The sequence below is a fragment of the Cibotium barometz genome, chromosome 47, assembly GCF_041138505.1.
Source record: "Cibotium barometz isolate CiBa-2024 chromosome 47, ASM4113850v1, whole genome shotgun sequence".
NCBI classification, from domain to species: domain Eukaryota; kingdom Viridiplantae; phylum Streptophyta; class Polypodiopsida; order Cyatheales; family Cibotiaceae; genus Cibotium; species Cibotium barometz.
The window spans coordinates 23,068,481-23,095,154 of record NC_141092.1 but is presented as its reverse complement, the minus strand read 5'-3'; the positions used below and the strand labels follow the sequence as shown (position 1 = coordinate 23,095,154).

At 41.2% G+C, this 26,674-nt stretch overlaps 1 protein-coding gene across 1 annotated transcript in view; it reads right to left on the bottom strand.

Annotated features, from left to right (window-relative positions):
• Positions 1 to 26,674, bottom strand: part of LOC147611518 (myosin-11-like) — a 151,537-nt gene that overhangs the window by 94,288 nt on the left and 30,575 nt on the right. The window contains exons 4-14 of the mRNA XM_086784912.1: positions 5,342 to 5,487; positions 5,111 to 5,267; positions 4,937 to 4,995; positions 3,746 to 3,902; positions 3,501 to 3,650; positions 3,238 to 3,374; positions 2,777 to 2,923; positions 2,452 to 2,553; positions 2,302 to 2,359; positions 2,098 to 2,199; positions 737 to 774 (exon numbers count right to left, since the gene is read on the bottom strand). Coding sequence (XP_086641038.1) covers positions 737 to 774; positions 2,098 to 2,199; positions 2,302 to 2,359; positions 2,452 to 2,553; positions 2,777 to 2,923; positions 3,238 to 3,374; positions 3,501 to 3,650; positions 3,746 to 3,902; positions 4,937 to 4,995; positions 5,111 to 5,267; positions 5,342 to 5,487 — 1,253 coding nt within the window. The remainder of the gene's footprint in view (positions 1 to 736; positions 775 to 2,097; positions 2,200 to 2,301; positions 2,360 to 2,451; positions 2,554 to 2,776; positions 2,924 to 3,237; positions 3,375 to 3,500; positions 3,651 to 3,745; positions 3,903 to 4,936; positions 4,996 to 5,110; positions 5,268 to 5,341; positions 5,488 to 26,674) is intronic.

The following is a 26,674-nucleotide window of genomic DNA, read 5'->3' as shown; positions in this document are numbered from 1 at the left end:
CACAGTATTGTTGTTTATCCATTGCATAGTTACAAGAAACAGCCAGAAACAGCTGTTTTTGAGGGCTGAAATGCGTTTCGGGGTAGGTGGGGCACTGAAACATGTTTCGGCTGCCCGAAATGTTTCAGTAACCTCGAAACGGCTGCCCGAAACGTTTCAGTGTCCTCAAAACATTTCAGCTTGCCATTTCCCACAACACCACACGTTTCGAAGATCTTTCCACCCAAATCAACATGAACTAGTAAGAAAATGTCACACTACAACAACTGATATCCATTTTATCCCCCTTTTATTCTTATAAACCATAAAATTCATGTCATAATGGAATCACATGTGCGTACAAACAATCATGAACTTTCAACCTATTCCCTCCCTTAGCCCTCCTTGCTGTCGTGGTGTTTTCGTTTCCGTTTCAGCTCTCCTCGAAATTTCCGTTTCCCCATTTCCCTCACCTATGATCCATTGAGAGGACATAGTCCTCAACGGTACTCGAAACTCTTTTAAGAGAATGGGGTGGTGTGGGGTGAAACTAATCTCTAGTAGTACATGACACTAAATGACTAGCGAGAGACTCGAGTGATGTTGCAATATTGATCATAAATACCTCTCAATCAATTTCACATGATAAAGTCAGATCAAACACTGAATTGCATCTTTTGAGACTGATGAATGCAAACTTTTTGAAAAAACTCTTTTTTAAACAATGTTGTGAAGCTAGTACAGAACAATAGTTTACCAGGCTTCATCCAGTAGTGCAATAATCCCCAGAGGTTTCTGCAGATGAAACAAGAAAAATTTACATTTGAGAAAGATTCCTATGTAGATTCTCCTAGAGCTCATGTGAGACTTGCAGGTGGAAAAAATTCAAACAAAACTACCTAAAATCGAATAACCAGAGCCCCCCACCTTTCCCTTTCCCCCTTCTACCTCTTGCCCTTGCAGGCTAAATTGCTTTCCTGCTTTGAGAATGAAGTACAAACAGATACCTCACCATGACCTTGTTCAAACCAGGAGGGGAATGGAGCAGCAAGCAGTATCTTCTCCTCCAATTCTGCAGGTACACTTGGTTGAATTGCATGCCCTCAAGAACTTCTCACTTTGCCTACCACTGTTTTGGTCTGGTTCTGAACATTGGATGCCTTCTGAATTATGCCCCTCAAGTGTGCTATGGGATGGAGTGGAGATGAATCACAAACGAAGAGGGTAAGGACCCTTCTGTAAGGATTCCCCACCCCAACCCCCTTTAGCCAGCCTGTCCACCAGCTGTAGGGGTCACCATAATATCCAATCTTGAACCCTACAGATTTAATCACATGCACAGCCCCTGCTCCGGCACCTACCAGGACTGTCCCAGCCCTCCAAAACAGGCCCAAACCCTGCACACGTCTTCACATTGCTGAAATCTGGCCCAAATTGATTGTGCTCCAATCATCTTCTGGTTCTCAGCTTACCATTCTCATAATCCATGGTAGTCATGACACATGCAATGAGAAGCTGATGCCAATCACTTGGCCCTACCATAAGAAGCAAATTTCTAGCCCATTTTCCACCACATTTCATCAAGTAAACTGTTTTTAATTATCCTTGCATAACATGTTCATGTTGCTTACATCATCTTCCATGGGGCACAACACACAGGAAACTACCCTAACTCACTATTCCCTCTGTGGTCATCTTTCCTCTTTTAAAACGGCTCACAATAGAGTTTTTTGATCCCAACTTAGCTAAATCATAGTCAAAACCGCGTGTATGGGACAAACTTCATGTTCTTCTTGTCATATGCTATTTGGAAAAATGTGCATACAAACACTGCTTAGCAACAGAGTTTTTCCCTACCAAGGATCTCATGGTGCATTGCCCTTGTATGACATGATGATGTCTGCAGTTGACAGACGTTGCTGACTATCTCACAACAGTATAACGCCCAAAAACCTTTGAAATTTCTGTACCCCTCTTGAAAATTGCCGGTTACCTACTACTACAAGTCTTGTCTTAGCATGCTGTCAATATCATATTAAAGCATTGGTGACTAGAAAGACAAGAAATTTCTTCCATCTGGTATTACATAATCTCTCCAAGTTGGATGGATATGGTTACCTTCTCAATAAGATCCAGAACATCTTGATTGTCAATAAACTCAATGTAGCTCCAATTTATTGCCTCCTTCGAATACTCTTCTTGCTCCATTTTAAAAACATGCTGCAAGAAACCATCCCCTTGTGAGGAATGAATAAACCATCAAACAGCAACAAAATCTTGAGCCCAACCAAAAGAAGTGCTTGATCAACTGGAAACACTCACCTGGTTAAAATGTTGCTGAAGCTTTTCATTCGCCAAATTGATGCAGAATTGCTCAAAGCTGGGTATCATCATGCAAACAAAATCACCTTCTGCATAGAGCCTTTACATGCCCCCACAAGCAATGTACAGCAAGGAGATACTAGCACACACCTGTTATTTTGGAAACTCTCAAAACCATAAATGTCCAAAACCCCAATTTGAGCTTTTGAATCAGTATCCTGGCCTATTGATCTGTTGATTTTCTCCACCAACCTGCCATACCCAAGGGAATGGGTCCATCAGACCATATGCCAAGAAAAATTGTGCACCCTTGAAGCACTCCTTGTCACGAAAGCCAGAACAGAGCACTGCTTTGACAGTACCCTATATGCATGTTGTTCACACTCAATTCTTTGCTTCAACTTTTGCTACAATTAGGTAAGCAATCCCTCTACATCTGAAGCAGAATCCAGGTAACAAGATTGGTAACGCTCACCAATCAAACAGGCGAGAATAGATGGTTTTTGCAAGTGCATCCCTGTTGATCACAGCAGCCTGGGGATCGAGTGTTTTTGTGATGTTTTCTTCTCGAGTCACAATAATGCGTGTGCATAAGGTCTGCCTTAAGCTGTTACCATCACACCTGAGGAAGCCATCAATTCAACCTCATGATAAGGAATCAGTACAAAAAATAAATTGGTTGGCTTAAAGGCATGACGCAAAACTTGATGTGAAGAGTTAAGATATATAAGGTCACGACAAGATGTGCATGGATGCAATATACCAATGTGCAAACTCATAGGCCAATTAAGAAAAGAAGCCCACACTAGCCAGTTTGTGGTTGATAAATAGAGTGCTAACATATAAAGTTAGTATATAAGAAAGCCATGATATGATGTGCATAGATGCACTGAATTGTTATGCCAACTGAAAATTGAATTAGGAACAGAAGCACACATTAGCAAGTCAGCAGCAGTTTGTAGATGGAAAAAAGACTGCTTGTTCCTTGGGACTGAGGAATCATGCTCCTTTCCTGGAATAAACTCAACATTCCCCAGGTGTAGAATTGCTGCCAATGTCCTGAAGATGGCATCCTGCTTATCAGCAAGAATTCAATGCATGAGAGACCTATAGACAATGACATCGGAACCAAACATGAAGCAGAAAAGCAGTACAATGCAGAATCAAATGGTTTGTTTCTTAAGAGCAGCATGCAGCACCTGCTCTTCTAGATTTATCCCAACTATATCCATGGCTCGCCTTGTTCTAGCATACTCCTTGCTGTCATTCACACCAGCTAGTTCAAAACACTTGCTTTGGTTTAAGTAGTGAAAACTTCTAGGATCTTTTACTTTGAACTTCTCAGCATCCTGTGGAAAGCATGCAACACGAAATCAGAAACTTTATTTTCTCGCTCAGTGAGTCATATCTTTGGGAGATTATAAGGATGTCAAGAAGTAGTTACCTCTGTCAAGGCACATAGCTGGTAAAAGCAATGATAGTTCCTTTCTGGGTTGGTGATTTGTACAACACGAGACCTCTCAAGAAGATATGTTCTGATTGCAGCCCCAGATATCCGTCCATTGGAATCAAACTGGATCTCTACAAATTTACCAAAACGACTAAGAGAACGAAAAAGACAGAGCTGGTTAGATGTAGCGGACTTGTTCTGCTTCCAAATAATTTAAAAAAGCAAGTCAAACACCAACTTCAAGAACCCACACAGTCAGTATCAGCACTCTGCATCTAGCAGTATTCTCTTCATACAGAAGTGCAACAAGTAAGATGGTCAGGCACCTAAGCTTTTTTGTTTAAGTCAACACAATAGTTAAAAAAGACCATAGGTAAACCATAAAGCCCTTTTTAAAAAAGCATTTCATAAAAGACCATGATAGTAAAAACGGTAAGCATAAAACCAGAAAAGCATTCCATGTAAGCAATTCTGATCCTACGACCCCCAACGGCCCAATCACATACATCTTCTTCACGTTAAATAAATGGCCAGCAGAACACTCAACTTGATTCCATGCCACTTATTATTGGTTGTTGCTCAATACAAAAAGAAAGAAAAAAAACTTAGCACGACCAATGAATCACCAAATTCATGGTGGGATCTACTGGCAAACTCAAACATTCCAAATATAACATTGAGAGAATAGGACCTAAGCTTGATGGACCAATGTTGGATGGTGGAAAATAGGGAAGAGAAATTCCCTGACCTCATCTGTAAGGTCTCCATAGACCACGCCCACCACTAGTAGCCCTCTTGTCTACCGCGTGGATACTTCAATAACTCATAAGTGTCCCCAGGGTCAATTATATAGCAATAACTTGGCTATTATTGGCCCTTTCTCTATTTATAAGCTTTCCTGCTTTTATTTTATAAGCTTTTAGCCATTATTAGTCTTAGGCTATTAATTAAAAGCTTTTAGCCAATCTAGACCTCATCCTGCTTGCGCCCTTGCCCATGAGTGAACCCTCCAGGTCCCCACACCCCAGCAAATCCTTACCCCTAACCTGGGTTAGTCCACATCCCAAGACCTAACCCTAGGCTTGTTAGGACGTAACATCATCAACTCATAATGTCACACAATCCAAGGACCTACCCTCAAAAAGAAAGAGCAATCAGGAGAAAGGCACACCTGTTCCAGCTCACCTCGAATTGTCATTTCGAACTGTTTTTGCATTGCCAAAAGCTTCAAGAAGCGGATTCGACTGCAGAGAAGTAGATAACAGCTTTTAGTTAGGGTTACAAAGTACAATTCTTCTAACTGTAGAGCTGCACTTTCTATCAGAACTCAAGGCCTCAGAAGCAAGGCTCTCTTCTGACCTCCAAAACTTGTTGTTCAACAGTTCTTCCATCAGTAGCAGCTCTGCCACCCATGTAAGCTAGATACTGCATGATAAGCTTTGTGGTCTCTGTCTTCCCTGCCCCACTTTCACCACTTACAAGTATTGACTGGCTTTGACCTTCATTGATCATAGCCCTGCACATCCAAATTAAATGTCATGCTTTCTATTAAAAAAAAGCAGTGATAACAAATTTATGCCTTCTCTGTACCTGTAAGAAGAATCGGCAACAGCAAAGACATGAGGACTCAGCTCTCCAAGCGGAGCTCCCCTGTATTGGTCCATCATATGCGAATCATATAGATGGGGCAACTTTGTAAAGGGGTTGACTGCAATCAAGATATTTCCTGTGTATGTCTGCAGAAGACCAGAAGCTATCATGTCAAAATCCTGCGCACAAAGTACTATGCATCTTCAAAGATCACATGAGAACATAATCCACCTAGCTTTTTTTGCAATGATAAATATTAGAAAAGAGTACTTGTTTGTCTAGAGTATAAAATTCACTGCAAACAAAAAAATAAACTCTGTTAATTTTCCTTGCAACAACCCTTTTTGGGGATGGAGAAAAGCATGTGTGCATGTCCCGGATAACCTCCGGTTAAAACCTAATCAGATCAAGGCAAGGATTGAAAATTGCCATCCAAATCAGAACTCCACTCCTCACAGTCCTCGATTCAATTTAAGCTTGTCAATTTGAACAGTATAAGAATTGGCTAGCCTAGTTTAAACATCAAAATAGTGTAACCGCGTAGTTTGGGCAAGCAACTCGGCTTAGTGTTGGTCTAGCCTCAAGCTTGAGGGTGCTCTCCCATTAGCTGTGAGCTAGTCACCTCTACTACTATGGTCTTTAAATGAGAGAGAGCTTAATTGAGCTCTTACCGCAATTCTGTTCTTGCCTTTGAGTACAACCATCCTATGGCTGATGTCCACGCTTCCAAGGATCCATTTCCACTCTTGGCTGATATTAGGGTTTTTGTAAATTAGAGTTTTCAGCAAGTATTCGGACTCCAAAATTGGGACTTTGGATGCAAAAGATGCCCAAAGCCAAGGGCTATAGATGTACTATCGTTGCCCCAAAATTAGGGTTTTTGAAATTAGGGCTTCTGTAAATTAGGATTTACAAAAAATTTGGGAACAATAGAATACTTAGGAGGCTCCATATTCATGAATAGAAGAGAAATTTTGCAAATTGGTGATCATATGGAGACTATATAAGTAGAAGGCAAGATTTCTCAAGCTTTCATGACTGTGGGAATCAAGAAAAAGAAAAAAATCAGCTTTTCCATAAGTGTGTATGTCCAAAAATGAAAAGAGAAGCCCCGATATGGTTGGCACCCACTTCTAGAGAGAGGAGAGACAAGGAAGATAAGCTTTCCCAACATGTAGACAATGAGTGGAGGGTGCCTATTGGGCCACCCGTCCAAACCATCCCTCCTCTTGACATGTGGGAGACCGCCGTCCAAAGCTCATAACATGCAAAAAAGGACGCCTGAATATGTGCCTGACCAACCAGGAGTGAAAACTGGTCCATCCTTTTTATGAATTGTCTGCCCGAACTTTAATGAAGTGTGGACGCCCAAACTCACTTATAACTTGGACGGACACACTTATTAAAGTGTGGACCTGCAAAACAAAAAAAAATTGCCATTTGCTCATAAAATGAGCAACATAGAGTAAAGTAGTATACTTACCACCTATCTACATGCCACAAGAAAGGTCAGAAGACAATTTCACTCACACGGTTCACAAGAGGGCGTCCCCAACTCATGAACTACACGTACAATTCGCACATGCAACAAAACATTTCATGCAAAAACAAGTTCAAAACCTTACACGCATAGATGCAATGCAAGAATGCATCATGGAACAGTTTCCCATTTCATTTAGCTAGTAATCCATGGTGCCATATTCTAGATATGGGCACGGATCAATATTCCCAGCCTACCAGCTCTAGGTGTTGACAACTCCTCCTCGCCCATGCCAGTCCATCTTATGGAACTCATCCATAAGCCTGAAGTGCAAAGAATGCCCAAATAGTGACATCCCTCTCCCCCCCCCTTTCTAAACAGTTGACCACAACTGAAATGCTTCCAGTTATGCTCGAAGGAGCTATGGGTACTCCTGAAAGTGAGCTTCATCCATCCACTTTGCATCCATGGAAGAAAAATTCTTGAATTTCACAAGATATTGTCTTTGTAGCTTCACATGCAAGTTTACGCTCTTTATGAAAGACAATTTGTTCGGATTGCAAAATCTCTTCCAGTTCATCCACTTACGGTGAATCTTCTAGGATTGGTTCCACATGTGGAGGTCCCACGCGCAAGAGGCTCACATGGAATGCATTGTGTATCTTCCAATGATCTAGTAAAGCAAGCCGGAAAGCCACATCATTTAGCTTTTTGATCACTTTTAAGGGTTCATAATACCTCGTAGAGAGGTTAGGACATGCTCCCTCGGACCTCCTTATTAGCACGTCTCTTACTAGGCGTGGTTTTCTCAAATTTTAACAATACCAAATCATTTTCTTTGATATCCAATTGCCCTCTATGCTTGTCGGCAACCTTCTTATGCTTTGCTTGAGAACGTTCAATATCTATCCGAACCAGTGCAAAGGCAATACCAAGGTCTCAAACATGGAAATCCTTGTCCATATGGGACCAATCTTGACCGGCAACCCAATGCCTGTAGATCAAAACCTTGCACAACCTTATTGCTAGATGGCAGGATCAAAGAGGAGGTGCAAGAAGTAGAAGCCCTAATCCAAGCTGCTAGGAAAAGAGACCTTACGCAAAGTCCAATAGTGACGATTAGCGGCCAAAACTGTACCAATTGGACAAGCCACCCAAGCTTCACCAATTGCCTACGTGACTAACAACCTAGAGAGCACAAGACCACATGAATTTATATCCAAGGTGGATCTCGGTGTAAGATTCTCACACATTATTACAAACCAAGAGCTGGGAATTCGATGCAACCTAGGAAACCTTGACGGATTTGGCTACAAGCCTTATTTATGTTGTTAGCTAGGAGAAAATCAAACAAGCCTTTTCTACTTCCACAGATTAGGAAGAGGGACTTCGAATGGTCATGAAATGTATTCAGGCTATTGTAGATCAAGAGAGGCCTTATTTATGTTGTTAGCTGGGAGGAAATCAAACAAGCCGTTTCTACTTCCACAGATGAGGAAGAGCGACTTCGAATGGTCGTGGAATGTATTCAGGCTATTGTAGATCAAGAGAGGCTTAGACAGGAAATCACCATGCCCATGTGACTTCCTGTGACACAAGTTGGGACAAGAAATGCATGAGACTCTACCTTGAGTGAGATGGAGACACCATCATTAGCCCTACTAATCCCACATATGTGGTGACGCCTGGCTACACGATGGACCAAGCCCGACTACTGCTATTTTTCCTCAAGGTTACACATAACTCCAAGAGTCTACTAGCACAGACTTCACATTCTAATACTGAAGAGAGGTACACACTCAAGATGTTATTAGCATAATTCCAGACTCCGTGGTATTGGGTACTACACCACTCATCGGTAGCAAAAATCTCATCCGTAGTGCGTAGGATGGGTGGCAATACCGCTTTGCCATACATGATCTCAAAAGGAGCCTTGCTTGTAGAAGCATGTACCGTATTATTGTATGCAAATTCCACAAGTGGTAGATACTTTTCTTGAGAAGATTTTTGATCTGCCACAGCATTTAAGCAAATCCAATACATCTGAATTTGCGGCTTCACTTTGTCCATCTGTTTGAGGACGATAAGCGGATGAAAAATTTAGCTTTGTGCCCATGTTATCAAATAAAACTCTCCAAAAGAAGCTTGTTGTTCTGGGATCTCTATCCCCACAATTGACTTAAGCATACCATGATACTTAAACACCTATGACATAAAGAGTTTGACCATATGCTCAACTTTTATGGTCTTCCTGACATGTTTGAAATGTGCTTGCTTGCTAAACCTATCCACAATGGTTCAAATGCGTCATTACCATATTGTGTACAAGGAAGATCCATAATGAAATCCATTGTGATGCTTTCCCATGGCTAGTTAGAAATAGGCAAAGGCTGAAGTAAACCAAGAGCCTTTTGCCTATCAAACTTTACCTTTTGACAGGTGATACATGCACGAACAGAAGTCTCTCTCTTTCCTCATACCTGGGCAAAAGAAATATTTTTCAATCATTTTTGTGGTGGAAAATATTCCCCTATGTCCTCCATAAAGAATGCACTCTTAACATCCATTTGTTGTAAAACCCATCCTTTTGATGCAACCACCGCAATAACAACTCTCACAGTTGCCATCTTGGCAACGGGACTGAACGTCTCCTCATAATCAATGCCATAAGTTTGAGCATAACCTTTGGTAACCAATCTTGCTTTATACCTGCTCATACTTTCATCTGAGTTGTGCTTTATTTTGTACACCCACTTGCATCCAATAGCCTTCTTGTCCTCGAGCAATGGCACCAAGTCCCAAGTCTCATTTGTATCCAATGCAACCATTTCTTCATCCATGGCTTTCTCCCAATCTAAATTCCCAACTTCTTCAAAACATGTGGATTCAACATCTTGCACAACTTTAGCCATATATGCAAAATGATGAGTGACATAACCATCATATGTCAACCTGTCAATATCTTTTCTGAATCTCCCTGACCTACGTTGTCCATGATCACTACCTAGCAATTTTACAACTTCTCTTGTCTTTCTTACACCAGGTGTTCTAATAGCTAGAATCCCAAGCTCATCATCAAGACTCTGCTCCGAGCCACTAGACTCTCCATCAACAAAAGAATGCCCTGCAGAAATATCGAGCATACCAAGAGGCTCACCAACCTTCTCTTTGTCTTTTCGCAATGTACTAGCTGCGTGTTCAAGATTGGTACTTTGACGCAGCCTGCCACTCCATGGTCTATCAATAGACCCAACAACAGAGAACTCTCCAAGTCCGCTCACTGATAGCTATTGCTGACTTGCATTCTGTGCAATCACATTTTCAGTTACATCAACTCCAACGGCATCTTTCTCAACAGCATACCAACTACTCATTTCATCAAACATAACATGTCTGCTTACCCTCAGCTCACGTGTAGAAAGGTTATAGCATCTATATCCCTTTTGCTCACAAGAGAATATCCAATAAATATATTTTTCTGTCTTTGGATCCAACTTCGTACGCAACTCATCTAGCACATGCACATAAGCTATGCATTTAAAAACTTTCAAGTGAGACAAATCAAGTTTCTTGCTACTGAATTTCTCCTCTGGCGTTACATCATGTATGGCTACAATAAGAGTCATGTTCATGATATAAACTGTAGTAGAAACAGCTTCAGCCCAATAGTTATGCGGCATATTCTTCTCTGTCATCAATGCTCTTGCTATCTCTACAATGTGCCTATTTTTCCGCTCAACAACTTCATTTTGTTGCAGAGTGTATCTACATGTAAACTGTCTCTGAATGCCCTTCTTCCGCAAAAAATCAAAAAACTTATTGGAGAAGTACTCTTCCCCTCCATCTGACCTTAGACACTTCACATGCTTCCTTGTTTGTTTTTCAACCATCACTCTAAAATTCTAAAAACAAGTAAAAACTTCACTCTTCTCCTTTATGAAATACACCACAATACTCTTGCTATCTCTGTAATGTGCCTGTTTTTCCACTCAGCAACTTCGTTTTACTGCAAAGTGTATCTACATGTAAACAATCTCTGAATGTCATTCTTCCGCAAAAAATCAGAGAACTCGTTGGAGAAGTACTCTTCCCCTCCATCTTGACCTTAGGTACTTCACATGCTTCCCTGTTTGCCTTTCAGCCATTACTCTGAAATTCTGAAAGTAAGTGAAAACTTCACTCCTCCTTCATGAAATACACCACACTTTGCTCGTGTGGTCATCAATGAATGTTACATAATATCTGCAACCATCCATAGATGTTTTTGCAAGACCCCATACATCTAAATGCACAACATCTAGTACATTCTTGCTCACATTTCTATCATGTGAAAATACATGCTTTGTCTGCTTTCCAAATTGACATGCTTCACATACTTTCTCCATATCATCAATCTTAAACTTAGGCAACCCTGTCACAATTTCTTTAGTCTGCATAGACTTCATTCTTTGCGCATTTACATGTCCAATTCTCTTATACCAAATGTTTGTATCTTATATCTACAACTCTTGATCTTTATGCAAACATTGCAACTTTCACTTCAGACATATTTACATCTAGTGTAAACATTCTGCCCACTCTATTACCTTTTACAACCATACCTGCACTTATCTTTAAAGTCTTCGACATAACAACCATCAAGGTCAAAGCGCACCTGCAAACCCTACTCAATCATCTGACCAACAAAAACCAGATTCTTTGTAATATTTAGAACGTGAAGTACGTCTGCAAGGTACTTCACCTTACCATCCTGCATAGACAATGGCACATTTCCAACATGGACAATTGGATGAGTAGTATCATCCACTGTTTCAACAAAATCTGACTTTTCAAAATTTTTCATATCCTTGAACCACTCGCCATGACTGGTCATGTGGTTCGAAGCACCTGAATCCACATACCATATATATACCTAGATGAATCCAAGAACATGCCCAAATTCCCCTTACAAGAAAGTGCAATTTATAACCTCATGGTAATCATCCACAAGACAATAAACCATCAACTCCATCATGCATAGTATAGACTAGATACTACGACATCCCCACTAACGTCATCAATGCCCAATAATGAGTGTAGAACTTGGTATCAATATATGCTTCCACACACACACACACCCCTCCCCACGTACGCACGCACACACACACATAAAAGCATACATCCATACAAAAGTCTGTGTACTGAGTTTTTGTCAGAGCTCCGAAGATACAGGATAGACTCAACCATAATAAAGCCTAGCACTAAGGATTATAACAAATAGAAAGAATTATTACAACAAAAAGCTAGTTGATAAGACACGCACCACAAAAGATGAAGAGAATTAACACGATATCTAGCTGTAACTTGGACGAAAACTTCACAATGTAAAATTTGCATGTCCACTACTACAACATAAAGATATAACTAGATGAATCCAGAAACATGTTTAAATTCACCTTATAAAAAAGTGCAATTTATAACCTCATGGTAGTCATCCACGAGACAATAAACCATCAACTCCATCATGCATGGTATAGACTAGATACTACGACATCTCCACTAACGGCATCAGTGTCCAATTGTGGGTGTAGAACTTGGTATCAATATTGTTGAAAATACAAGTGTGGGAACAAGCTCTTGGATAGAGGCTGTAAAAGAGAAGACGTAATTGTGAAAGAACCTGTGAAAAGGTGAGAAGAATCTACTGGGAGAGAATAATGGGTAGCATGAGGGAATTTAGGTGTGGAGATATTCTGGGAGATATTCTGGGAAAAGAGAAGAGGTGGAGAGAATCGAGCAAAAGGTGGAGATATTCTGGGAGTGAATCATGGAGAAATCAATGGGATTTGATGCTTGATGTAAACTCTATAAATTGAGGCATAGCCCTAATGAGAATTTGCTGGTTTTTGAGTATCCATGCCTACATTAATCTATTTGCTAATTATTCACTAATTACGTCTTAATCATTTGCTAATCATTATATTAATGATGTTGATTCTAGTGTTTGATCCACCATAGCTCATCATTATGCTCAAATTTCAACATGGTATCAGAGCCATGCCTAGAATCAATTAGGTTTATGAGCCCATTAGTTAATTAATGAGAATTAGTAGATAATTAGTAAAAAATCAATTTTTTAGTGAGTTTTTCACTTCCGTCTTCACCCCCAGCCAGTGGAGGGTCTCTAGCACCTTGCACACATCAAATTAGGGCAAGCCCTTCTAGCATATGGTAGCCACCTCAAAGCTCTTCAATCCTATCCAAACAAAAGCGCAAACCGTCAAGCGAAGAGGGAGAAATCGCAGATTTGCTGGGCGTCGTTTTTCTGAGCTATTTTTGCCATTGCTACTTCATCAAGTTAAATCCTTCTAATTCCTCTTAGCCCAAGGGGTAATCAAGCATGCTCTACAAGCTGGTGAAGACAGAATTGAGTTTCATCAAGTGTACAGTGAGATCCAAGCTCTTCATCAAATCTGCAGGTGACTTTGGTAAAACAGAGATTAAGCTTTCAATATTTGGTCAAATCTTGTGTTTCTTGGCTTAATCCTCTACTAGACTCATTGCTATTGATGCCTTTGAAAGCATTTGAGCTCATTTGAAGTGGAAGGCACCAGATCTGGACTCCCCGTATACTCTATTTTCTACACACAAAACAGAGCATTAATTTGCTAATCAGTGATTAATCAATGCTAATCACTATATTTTGGTGCAATTGAGGGTTCAAATTAACCATTAGGTATCTAATACAGATCTCTATAACTTCAGATTGCAAATCGGAGTTGGTTTGATACTCCAACCATCCCGTACAAATTGGTTACCCTTGATTTAATATAATTTCTGAGAAAATTGTGCTGATAAATTTGTGAAAATCATCATTTTGCATTTAACCCTTGATTAATGCCTGTAAATCTCACTCAAATTCAAGATTATTCACAGCCAGAGTTGCATTTGGAATGTGCATGAGAATGAATGCTATACGCATTATGTATTGGGCACATTGCATCAGTGTAAAATTGGGAGCATACACTGCCCTTGTCCAAAATAAGGCAAGAGGTAAGACCTCCCGCATAAATTTGGGTTTACATTGCATAATGATACAAAATAAACATAAAAAGCCCAAAGGAACTGTCAGCAAAACATTGAAACATGTTGCTCACATGGAGCAAAATGACCTAACGGACGAGCTCATGGCCCCGGCCATGAAAGAAGAAGAATCTCTCTTCCCAAGAAGAGGATCCACACCAAGAAGATCTAAAGGAAGACATGGACATGAGAAGAGAAGCTGCCCCGAGAAGACTGAAAGAAGAGACGGACGCGTGGAGAGAAGCTGCCACGACAAGAAGACTGAAGACAAAAGAAGATGTGAGGCTCCGAAGAGTAAGGAGCCATGTGAAAATCTCTGAGAGAGAGAGAGAGAGAGAGAGAGAGAGAGACCCCACAACCCAATGTAACCTGCTCCAACAAAGTAAAACCACCTCTGAGCCACCGATGATGTAGGCCACGTGGTAGATGTATGTGTGAGCACTTTAGTCAAGGTCGCGGGCACTTATAGTAGCCTTGGACACATAGAGAGAGAGAGTGTCAAGGACTATGGAGTTTAGGGACTTGAGGCACTGGTCGCGGACTGTCAAGTAAGAGAGAGAAACTTGATACAGGGTCCAGGTGTGCTGAGATAACTTGAGGGGAGGAGTAGATACTGGTCGCGGACTATCAAGTAAGGGGAGGCAAACTTAGTATAGGGTCTAAGTGTACTAGGAGTATTCACTTGAGGGGAGATGTTGAAAATACAAGTGTGGGAACAAGCTCTTAGATAGAGACTGTAAAAGAGGAGATGTAATTGTGAAAGAACCTGTGAAAAGGTGAGAAGAATCTACTGGGAGAGAATAATGGGTAGCATGAGGGAATTTAGGAGTGTGGAGATATTCTGGGAGATATTCAGGGAAAAGAGAAGAGGTGGAGAGAATCAGGCAAAAGGTGGAGATATTCTGGGAGTGAATCATGGAGAAATCAATGGGATTTGATGCTTGATGTAAACTCTATAAATTGAGGCATAGCCCTAATGAGAATTTGCTGGTTTTTGAGTATCCATGCCTACATTAATCTATTTGCTAATTATTCACTAATTACGTCTTAATCATTTGCTAATTACTTTGTTAATGATGTTGATTCTAGTGTTTGATCCACCATAGCTCATCATTATGCTCAAATTTCAACAAATATATACTCCCACACACACACACCCCACGCGCACACATACCATACATCATCATTGCATGTGGATACATCATTTTCGAACACAGCATTAAGCACATACCGCATAACAAACAATCTATCATTATCCTCATTACTTCGGCTAGAGAACGCATAATTATTTTACTACACTTTTTCACTTCTCATGTCATTTTGCTTCTTATAGCAATATGCCTGCACATACCCAGGTTTGCCACAGTAAAAATTACCTCGTATATCATTTTATTACCTTAGTCAATTTCCATTCCCAGGTTTGTCACAGTAAAAACACTAAAAACTGCCAGACTTCCCCTGCCTCTAAACGGACCTCTTCCACCTGTGTGGTGTTGTGATTCATGGGATTGTTGTTGTTGGCCATAATTTTGATTACTTGTTTGACCACGGTCTTGGCCTCTACCTACACTTGTGTAAAAGGCCTGTTGCTCTGAACTGCCTTTGTTTTGTGAAGATTGATCTTCACCCAAACTCTTTTCTTCAATGATCAACATTGACACCAAATCTATAAAGTTGGAAATGTCCTCCCCAGTCTCAATAGACGTCTTGAATGCCTTGTATTGTGACCGGAGACTACGTAGACATACTCTTATCATCATCATCAACAAAAACACCAATAGATGCGAGAGATTCCATAATGCCTTTCATCTTTAAGCCATAATCATTCACATACATGTTTTTCTTCTCCACAATATGAACCTCATTCTTCAACTGAATCTTTCGTACCTTAGTATTAGTTTCATATAATTTCACTAAGGTGTCCCATGCCTCCTAGGGTGACTTGGCATCTTGTATATGTCCAATCATAGTGTCTGGTATACTAATAGAAAGCCAATACATGATGTTCCTTGCTCCTTGATTCCAATCCTTGTATTCTTTTACATCTGCAACAGTTGGATTAATCTCAAGTATCTCTAGTGCCTCCTCATGTTCACCTTCAATGTAGTCCCAATAGCCTTTTCCCATCAGAAAATTTGTTAATCTAAACCTCCAAACATGGAAGTTGTTCTTGTCAAGCTTCTCTTCAACAATCTGGTTAATTCCATCATTTGGCATCTTGTCTGCAACACAAACTCACCAAAAACAGCACTCTTGTTTGACCTGCACAAATTGATGTATTCGCTGTAGCGGTACCATACTGCACCCAAACTTTCATAACCAATGACCTCAATTCGCATACATACACCCAATAGCACCTTTGAGACCTCCTTGCAGTACACACAATGTCTGCACAACCAAAAGCCCTTCTTATAGTTCCAAAAACAAAATTCTACAAAGAATCGAAACTTATCGCAGTACACGCGAACACCTGCAAACTGAAAAACGAACGTCAAGACGTGCTCGAAACACGTTTTCAGCCCAAAAAATTCCGTTCAAAGGACAATATAGTTGTCCTACAACTCCACTCCCGCGAAGACAACTCCTCAATCGGAGTTCATTGTCAGTGCCTCCTGAAGAGCTCCGAACAAGGGTGTAGTAGCCAACACAAAAAGAAAAGAGTAGGTGAAGCTCTTACCCTCGTACCGCTTCCTATTCTTCTCTTGCTTTGCTACTCGGCTTCTTAGCATGAATACCATGAAAGGATGCATGGAGGAAGAGAGCTTGAGCTCTTGCAAGCACGCACACTCACACAAACCCTAGAAGAGAATACACAAGATAAGAGGCTGAAAATTTATTCTTCTTCTTCTTAACAAAAGAGTTCCATCAACAAGATAAAGGAAACACAACAGAAGTACTAAAGTACTATGTACATGCGATCCATAATGTGAACATGCTAAGTGAGTGAGCTGGCAAGATAAGTATGCCATAACTCAATGGTGGACTAGCAACTGGTGTAGTCCAACTGTAGAATCACTGACAAAGATCTATCATGTCAACATCCTACGAAACACGCCAGTGATGTAAGTGGCAAAAACGGTCACCCAGGCATATTATAAGTGTCAGCTCATTTGAGCTTGACATCTCAATAATTCCAATGCAACATTTTCTAATGCATCATTCACGAAGGCGAGCTGCCTTAACATATGACATATATTCTTAGTTTGTGAATCTCATGCTTTTGAATTGGCCTTGCATTTCACATAGTTTCTTCTTGAGAGTTGCATGCATAGCATCATGTCTAGTTTTCTCCAAAGCCTTCTCCTTGCCACGGGACGACCATCCCAAATGAACATATATTACATGCTCTTCCTCTCTAGCATGGGACGACTGTCCACCATGCACTTTGCCATCATGAAATGCATGAGAGAAATTTTCAGCCATATCTTGCTTATGCATATAAGAATCAATGTGTACATTCTCTTCTCCATGTTCCGCATATACATATTGTCTTGGCTTGCCATATTGTCTAACAATGCTAAATGCTAGTGTTTGCAAGATTTTGGATCATTTTCCTCGTAAGAAGAGAGAAGATCCTAGGCTCTGATACCAATGAGACTCCCCCATTCGGAGTTGAGCACAATCTTGCCTTACACTTAACACAATTAAACAAGTTGAAAATGGCACCACAAAATGAAGCTTCACAAAGCTGAAAATTCAAATCACTTGCACACTGCACTAGGGCCGAAAAGAGCCGACCCCTTGTAATAGATTGTATTGTCAAGATTCCTGTTACAAGCTTCACGAACATTCACATACCAAACTGTCCATAAGCATTCATGCAAATGAAAACAGCATTGCAAACATGGTTGTTGATGTGGTTGATTGCTTCTATAGCTTCCATTTGATTTCACAATCTCACTCCTCAATCCCTCATAGCTAATCAAATGCACCCATGCTCCATTGGCATCCATACACAAACATTGTGTGTGCCAAGACCGAGACATAGAACCATAATGACTAGTATTCAGATCTTGAGTAGGTGAAAGAGAGCTTAAATGAGCTCTTACCACAATTCTGCTTCTTACCTTTGAGTACAACCATCGTATGGTTGATGTCCACGCTTCCAAGGTCCATTTCCACACTCGACTGAAATTAGGGTTTCTGTAAATTAAGATTTTTGGCAGGTATTCAGACTCCAAAATTGAGCCTTTTGGATGCAAAAGATGCCCAAAGCAAAGGGCTATAGATGTACTATGGTTGCCCCAAAATTAGGTTTCTGAAATTAGGATTTCTAATAGAATTAGAATTTCTAACAGATTCAAGGTTTTTGTAAATTAGGATTTACAAAAAATTTGGGGACAATAGAATGCTTAGGAGGCTCCATATTCATGAATAGAAGAGGAACTTTGCAAATTGGTGATCATATGGAAACTATATAAATAGAAGACAAGATTTCTCAAGCTTTCATGGCTATGGGAATCAAGAGAAAGAAGAAAATCAACTTTTCCATAAGTGTGTGTCCAAAAATGAAAAGAGAAGTCCCCATATAGTTGGCGCCCAATTCTAGATAGAGGAGAGAGAGGAAAGATAAACTTTCCCAACATGTAGACAATGAGTGGAGGGTGCCTATTAGGCCACCCCTCCAAACCATCCCTCTTGATAGGTGGGAGGACGCTTGAATATATGCATGTCCGATCGAGAGTAGAAATTGGTCCAACCTCTTTATGAATTGTCTGCCCGAACTTTAATGAAGTGTGGATGCCCAAAGTCACTTATAACTTGGGCGAACACACTTATTAAAGTGTGGACCTGCAAAACAGAAAAATTTGCCATTTGCTCATAAAATGAGCAACATAAGTAAAGTCGTATACTTACCACTTGTCTACATGCCACAAGAAAGGTCAAAAGACATATTCACTCGCACGGTTCACAAGAGGGCGTCCCCAACTCATGATCTACACACACAATTCACGCATGCAACAAAACAGGTTCAAAACCTTACACGCATAGATGCAATGCAAGAATGCACCGTGGAACAGTTTTCCATTTCATTTACCTAGTACCCCATGGTACCATATTCTGGATATGGGCACGGATCAGTATCCCTAGCCTACTGGCTCTTGGTGTTCACAATGAGTCCTCAACCATGCCAATCTATCTTATGGAACTCGTCCATAAGCTTGAAGCGCAAAGAATGCCCAAATAGTGACATAGACACTAATCTACGAATTAGAGACCTAATCCAATGGAATTAGGAAGCCCCAAAATGACGAATTAGTAGGTAGATTCTTGGCTAGGGTTCTTGCATTGATAAAACATGCTTAATGATTGTTTATAGCGAGAGAGCTATTTATGGTGTAGTTACCCTGGACACTAATCTATAAATTAGGGACCTAATCATGGTCACCATGAAACTCGTTTCGATGGCTTTGAAACTTGTTTCACGTTTCAGTGTTGAAACGTTTCATGTGTACATTGAAACCATATCGTTTCATGTGGAGAAAAAGGTTGTGATTTTGTGTGCTTTTTATCTTTTATAAATCTTTCTCTTTCCTTCTTTCACCCTATTTGTTCTTTTCTCTTTTCTTCTTTCACCCTATTTGTTCTTTTCTCTTCTCTTTTGTAATTCTTCTTTGTTTACTGATGATAAATATGCTAGTATAATCTTATAACTATTGGACAGTACCTTCACATTTTATGTATATGATCATTTCGGTCCAATGGGTCTACCTACCTGGTGTTGAAACGTTTTGTTCCAAAATAAATCGTTTCAGCATCGTTGAAAAGATGCAGGGGAGAAGAGAGCTTGAGCTCTTGCAAGCACACACACACACTCACAAAACCCTAAGAGAGAACACACAAGGTGAGAGGCTGAAAATCTTCTTCTTCTTCACTCAACACTCAACACACCATATACAAAGATAAGAGTACTCACATATGAAAAGGTACTCAACCAAATACATACTAGGGTTCTCTATAGTGTGAACCCACTAAATGAGCTGCCGCTATAACTATGCCAGTCTCTAGAATGCCTGTCACACAGCCTGTCATCCCACTGGCCGCATATCACCCATGATCTCACCAACCATGCCAGTGGTGTAAGTGTGGGGCCTATCCCCCAGGCAGGTCATCAGTGTCCACCGCCCCACTAGATGAGCTCGATATCTCAACACTCCCCCTCGAGCTCAACTCCATCTCATGTACACCAAGCGAAGCCCTGAATCTACGGAGCTTCTCTGTACCCAAGGCTTTGGTGAAGATATCAGCTGTGCTGACATAAACAATCCTGCCAAGACCTTCTCTCAGACAAAATGGTAGTGAACCTCTATATGCTTCGTGCGAGCATGAAAGACTGGGTTCCTGACCAACTGTATACTGCTAATGTTGTCACAGAAAATCAACTTGTCTATCCACTGATAGACCCAAATCTGCAAGTAGCTTTCTCAACCAAGCTACCTCACATGCTGCCATAGCAGCACCTCTGTACTCGGCCTCTGTACTGGATAGAGCAACCGTAGGCTGCTTCTTGCTGCTCCAAGTCACAGCAGCACTCCCCAAAGAAAACATGAAGCCACTAGTAGATCTTCTATCTGAGATACTACCAACCCAATCAGCATCTGTGTACCCATGTACACATATCTCTGTCCCAGTTTCATAAAATAGTCCACAATGCAGAGTAGACCTCACATACCTCAGTATGCGTCTCAATGCATCCAAATGCGGCTTCCGAGAAACCTGCATAAACTGACTCACCAACCCAACAGCATAGCTCAAATCTGGTCTGGTGATCATCATGTAGATCAAGCTTCCTACTATGCGCCTATACATAGTAGGATCCTCCAAAATCTCTCCTGAATCTGCACTCAACTTGCCATTCTGATCCAATGGCACTGAGATAGGCTTACAACCTGTCATACCATACTTGGACAACATGTCCAAGCCATACTGTCTCTGCAATAATCCAATACCATGTGGTGACCTAATCACCTCAATGCCCAAGAAATATCTGAGCTCCTCCAGATCCTTCATCTCAAACTTCTGTCTAAGCAAGATCTTTACATCAAAGATCTCTGCATCATGGTCCCCCGTAATGATCAAGTCATCTACATAGATGACAACAAGCACAACCCCTCTTATCACTGTGTCTCACATACAGCGAGAAATCTGCATTGGCTACAGGAAAGCCAATAGTCACGAGATATTCAGAAATCTTGTCAGACCATGCTCTTGGTGCTTGTTTTAAGCCATACAAGGCTTTCTTCAACCTGCAAACATGCTCGGGGTGACTCACATCCTCATAACCAGGTGGCTGTAACATATACACCAATTCCTGCAAATCCCCATGCAAGAATACATTCTTTACATCCATCTGATGTAAAGACCATTTCTTTGACGCAGCCACTGCTATCACAACTCACTGTTGCCATCTTGACAACTGGGCTGAAAGTTTTCTCATAATCAATGCCATATGTCTGCGCATATCCTTTGGCTACCAATCTTGCCTTGTACCTGTTTATGCTTCCATCACTGTTATGTTTTACTTTGTACACCCACTTGCATCCAATGGCTTTCTTACCTTCAGGCAATTGCACTAAATCCAAGTCTCATTTCCATATAGTGCATCCATCTCCTCATCTCCATAGCTTTCTCCCAACACACATTTCCAATAGCCTCATCAATGCATGTGGGCTCTACAACCTGCACAACCTTTGCCATGTATGCATAGTGATGTGCCACATAACCATCATAGGTAAACCTCTGCACAAGATTCTTCACTCTCCCAGATCTTCGTAGCTTTGCATTCATGGCTTCCATAGCCTTGTGTTCTCATAGCTGGTATCCCAAGCTCCTCATCAAGGCTCATCTCTGAGCCACTAGACTCTCCATCAACATGAGAATGCCCTGCAGAAATGTCAACCATACTAAGGGGCTCAACCACTTTCTCTTCTTTGTGTGATATACTAATCACATTTGCAGGACTGGTATTATGACGCAGCCTGTCACTCCATGGTCTATCAACTGAACCACTAGATGAGGACTCTCCTGGACCACTCAAAGACTGTGATTGCTGACTTTTATTCTGTGCAACCACATTTCCTCTCACATCAACCCTAACAGCTTCTTTTTCAACAGCATACCAGCTGCTCATCTCATCAAAGACAACATCCCTCACGTGTAGCAAGGTTATAACACATGTATCCGTTTTGCTCAAGAGAATATCCAATAAACACACATTTTTCAGCTTTTGGATCTAGCTTAGTTCTCAGCTCATCTGGCACAAGCACATATACAATGCATCCAAAAACTTTTAGATGAGACAAATCAGGTTTTTTGCCAGTAAACCTCTCCTCTGGAGTTATATCATGTATGGCTACAGTTGGAGTCCTGTTCATGATGTAAAATGCTGTAGAAACAACCTCAGCCCAATAGCTATGCGGCATATTTTTCTCTTCCATCAATGCTCGCGCAATCTCAACAATGTGCCTGTTTTTTCGCTCAGCAACTCCATTTTGCTACAGATTGTATCTGCGTGTAAACTGTCTCCAAATACCATTCTTCTTCAAAAATTCAAAGAACTCATTGGAGAAGTACTCTCCCCCTCCATCTAACCTTAGGCACTTTACATATTTCCCTGTTTGCTTTTCAACCATAACTCTGAAATTCTGAAAGTGAGTGAACACCTCACCCTTCTCCTTCATGAAGTATACCCACACTTTCCTTGTGTGGTCATCAATAAATGTCACATAATACCTGCAGCCTCCCATAGACATGGTCTTCGTAGGACCCCATACATCTGAATGCACAACATTCAGTGCATTTCTGCTCACATTTCTGTTACCTGGAAATACATGCTTTGTTTGCTTTCCAAATTGGCATGCTTCACATATTCTCTGCATACATTCAACTTTAAATTTTGGCAGCCCTGTCACAATTCCTTTAGTTTGCATAGACTTCATTCTCTGCACATTCACATATCCAATTCTTTTATGCCAAATGTCTGTGTCTGCAACAATTCCTGAACCATTTGCAAACATTGCAGCACTCACTTCAGGCGTGTTTACATTCAATGTAAACATTCTGCCCACTCTGTTGTCTTTTGCAACCAACCTGCACTTGTCTTTAAAGTCTTCAACATAACAACCATCAGGATTGAACCGAACCTGCAAACCCTGCTTAATCATCTGGCTAACTGAAACCAGATTCTTTGTTATGTTCGGAACATGAAGTACATCTGCAAGGTACTTCACTTTGCCATCCTGCATAGACAATGGCACATCTCCAACATGGACAATTGGATGAAGAGTGTCATCCCATGTTTCCACAAAACCTGGTCTTTCAAGGTTTTTCATCTCCTTGAACCACTCCCCATGACTTATCATGTGCTTCGAAGCACCTGAATCAACGTACCATACATCATCTTTATGTACTGCTTCAACATTTTCAGACATGGCATTCACGACATGCTGCATAATAAACAACCTTTCATTATCCTCATTGTTTTTGCTCGAGGATGCATAGTTGTTTTGCTACAATTTCCCATTTTGCATGTCAACCTACTTCTTATAACAATCTGTCTGCACATGTCCAGGCTTACCACAATAAAAGCATCCACGTGTATCATTATGCTGCCTTTGTCAATTTCCACGACCTCTTTGACTCCCCCTGCCTCTGAATTGGCCTCTTCCACCTGCGTATTGTTGTTGTTGTTGTAAATTCTGGGACTGTTGTTATTGCTGCTGCTGGCCATAATTTTGATTACCTGTTCGGCCACCTCCTTGACCGCGTCCACAGCCTCCTCTACCGCGTCCTCTTCCTGAACTGTTATAGAAGGCCTGTTGCTCTGAACTGTTTTTGTTTTGTGAAGACTGTTAGTCTTCACCCAAGCTCTTCTCTTCTATAATCAGCATAGACACCAAATCCGTAAAATTGGGAATGTTTTCCCGAGTCTGAATAGACGTCTTGAACGCCTTGTATTGTGGCCCGAGACCACGTAGACAGACTTCCACCTTATCATCATCATCTACTGAAACACCAATAGATGCAAAGGATTCCACAATATCTTTTATCTTCAATGCATAGTCATTCACAGACATACTCTTTTTCTCCACAGTATGAAGTTCATTCTTCAACTGTATCTTTCGTGCCTTGGTATTTGTTTCATAGAGTTCTACCAAGGTGTCCCACGACTCCTTGGGGGACTTGGCATCCTGTATGTGCCCAATCATGGTGTCCTGTATACTGATAGAGAGCCAATACATAACTTTTCTCGCTCCTTGGTTCCAATCCTTGAACTCTTTCACATCTGCAACAGTCGGATTGATGTCTGGTATCTCCGGTGCCTCTTCATGCTCACCTTCTATATAGTCCCAATAACCCTTTCCCATCAAGAAATTCGTCAACCTGAACCTCCAAGCATGGAAGTTGTTCTTATCAAGCTTCTCAACAACAATCTGGTTTATGCCATCATTTGATATCTTGCCAGACACACAAATTTACCAGAAACAGCACTCTGGTTTGTCTTGCATAAATTGCTGTATTTTCTGCAGCGGTACTGCAGTACACTCAAATGTCACAACCAGTGACCTCAATGTGCATACATACACCCAATGGCAACTGTTGACCTCCTTGCAGCACACACAGTGTATGCACAGCCAATCTGTCTTCCTGCAGTTCTTAAAACAGAGTTCTGCAGAGAATCGATGACTTACCCGCAGTGCTCGAAATCGCCTGCTTTCTGAAAAACGGAGGTCCTAACGTGCTCGGAACGCGTTTTCGGTCCAAAAAAATTTGTCCGATAGCTTGACTCCCGCGAAGAAAGCTCCTCAATCAGAGGTCGTTTGTCGGTGCCTCCCGTAGAGCTCCCGACAAGGATGTAGTCACCAACACAAATTGGGAAGAGTAGTTGAAGCTCTTACCCTCGTACCGCTTCTTGTGCTTCTCTTACTTGCAGCTCAACCCTAGCATGAACTTGGCTCTGATACCATGAAAAGATGCAGGGGAGAAGAGAGCTTGAGCTCTTACAAGCACACACACACTCACAAAACCCTAAGAGAGAACACACAAGGTGAGAGGCTGAAAATCTTCTTCTTCTTCACTCAACACTCAACACACCATATACAAAGATAAGAGTACTCACATATGAAAAGGTACTCAACCAAATACATACTAGGGTTCTCTATAGTGTGAACCCAACTAAATGAGCTGGCGCTATAACTATGCCAATCTCTAGAACGGCTGTCACACAGCCTGTCATCCCACTGGCCGCATATCACCCATGATCTCACCAACCATGCCAGTGGTGTAAGTGTGGGGCCTATCTCCCAGGCGGGTCATCAGTGCCCACAGCCTCACTAGATGAGCTCGATATCTCAACAATCGTTTCATTTTAATAGTGAAACGTTTCGCGGTGACCTTGGACCTAATCCAACGGGGTTAGGGAGCCCCAGAATGACGGATTAGCAAGTAGATACTTGGCTAGGGTTCTTGGATTGATAAAACATGCTTAATGGTTGTTTATGCAGAACAACCATTTATGGTGTAGTTACCACTATATAAGTGAGGGCATGGGTTATTATGAGACACAGTTGTGGGGTAAACCACAAAAGGTCTAGCTTTGACCAAGAGAGCAACAAACATGTTCATGCCGTGCACATGGCGAGTATGTAGCTTGACATGTCAAAGGCCTTCGGACAAGCTTCAGTAGTATGGGACACTCGAGCTAGACATGGGCCTATGGGATTGTGCAAGAGTCCTAGCCTTGGCTTGGGGGAGATCGATGGATGCCATGCGTGGTTGGATGTGAGATGACCCACTACCTCATGATTTGGTTTAGTACTAATTGTGTTTACAACTGTGATTAGGACAGATCTTGGGAAGGGCTTTGAAGTTGTTATCAAAGCAACCCTAACAAAGAGGCTGATGAAGGTATGCGTGTCTAGGCTTGGATGTCCGGATTCCAAGTATTTCTCTCATCGCTTCTCTTTCCCTAAACCCTAGGGCAAGTTGACTATGGCAATAACCCCAAGGTGGCGTGTAAGCAACACAACAGTACCAAAAAAAAAAAAGCACAAGGCTGTATGCGTAGTAGGAAAGGAACAGCACAGGGATACAGAAAACATGTCTTGTTTTTTTAGAAAAAAGCTTCAATCGTTTTTTTAGTGTGAAAAAGCAAGTGTTTTTCACTTAAGATATTCGATGAGTTTTTTTTTAATAGGGGAATCTCCAAGCAAAGAAAAAGCACACTAGCTTTTTTCTTTTTCAAAAGCACAAGGAGGGCCTAATTTTTTAGTATAAAAAGAGGCCTTACTCATTGGTTCTCCAATAAATCCAAAGCTGATCTGTTGCTGCTCAAGGAAATTCTCGTGCGCCGAGTGTACAGATGAAGTGCTGCAAAATCCCGCTCTCCCACGCTCTTAAGTACAAATCCCACTCTTGGAAGCTGCCCGAGTTCTTTCAGCCCTCTTGACCAAGGAGACACACACTTCTTGTGTATGGCTAACGAAGCACATAGCGATCATGCGATGGACGAGAATGTTCATCTTGATGACCATCAAGATGATGCCGTGATGGTCAATGACTTGGTCACATATAGTGGCTGGTATAACATGTCTAAAGTAGTACCATAGGAGGTGACTTGGTCACATAAATGTGGCTAGTTCACATATAGTGGCAGTATAACATGTCTAAAGTAGTACCATAGGAAGTAACAGTGTTGGAGATTGCAGGTTTGTTGTAAGTGTAGAGGTTTCTATAAGTGTTGTTTGGTAAGTTGTTGAAGGTAATCATGTCTGCTGGCAATCTATCCTAGA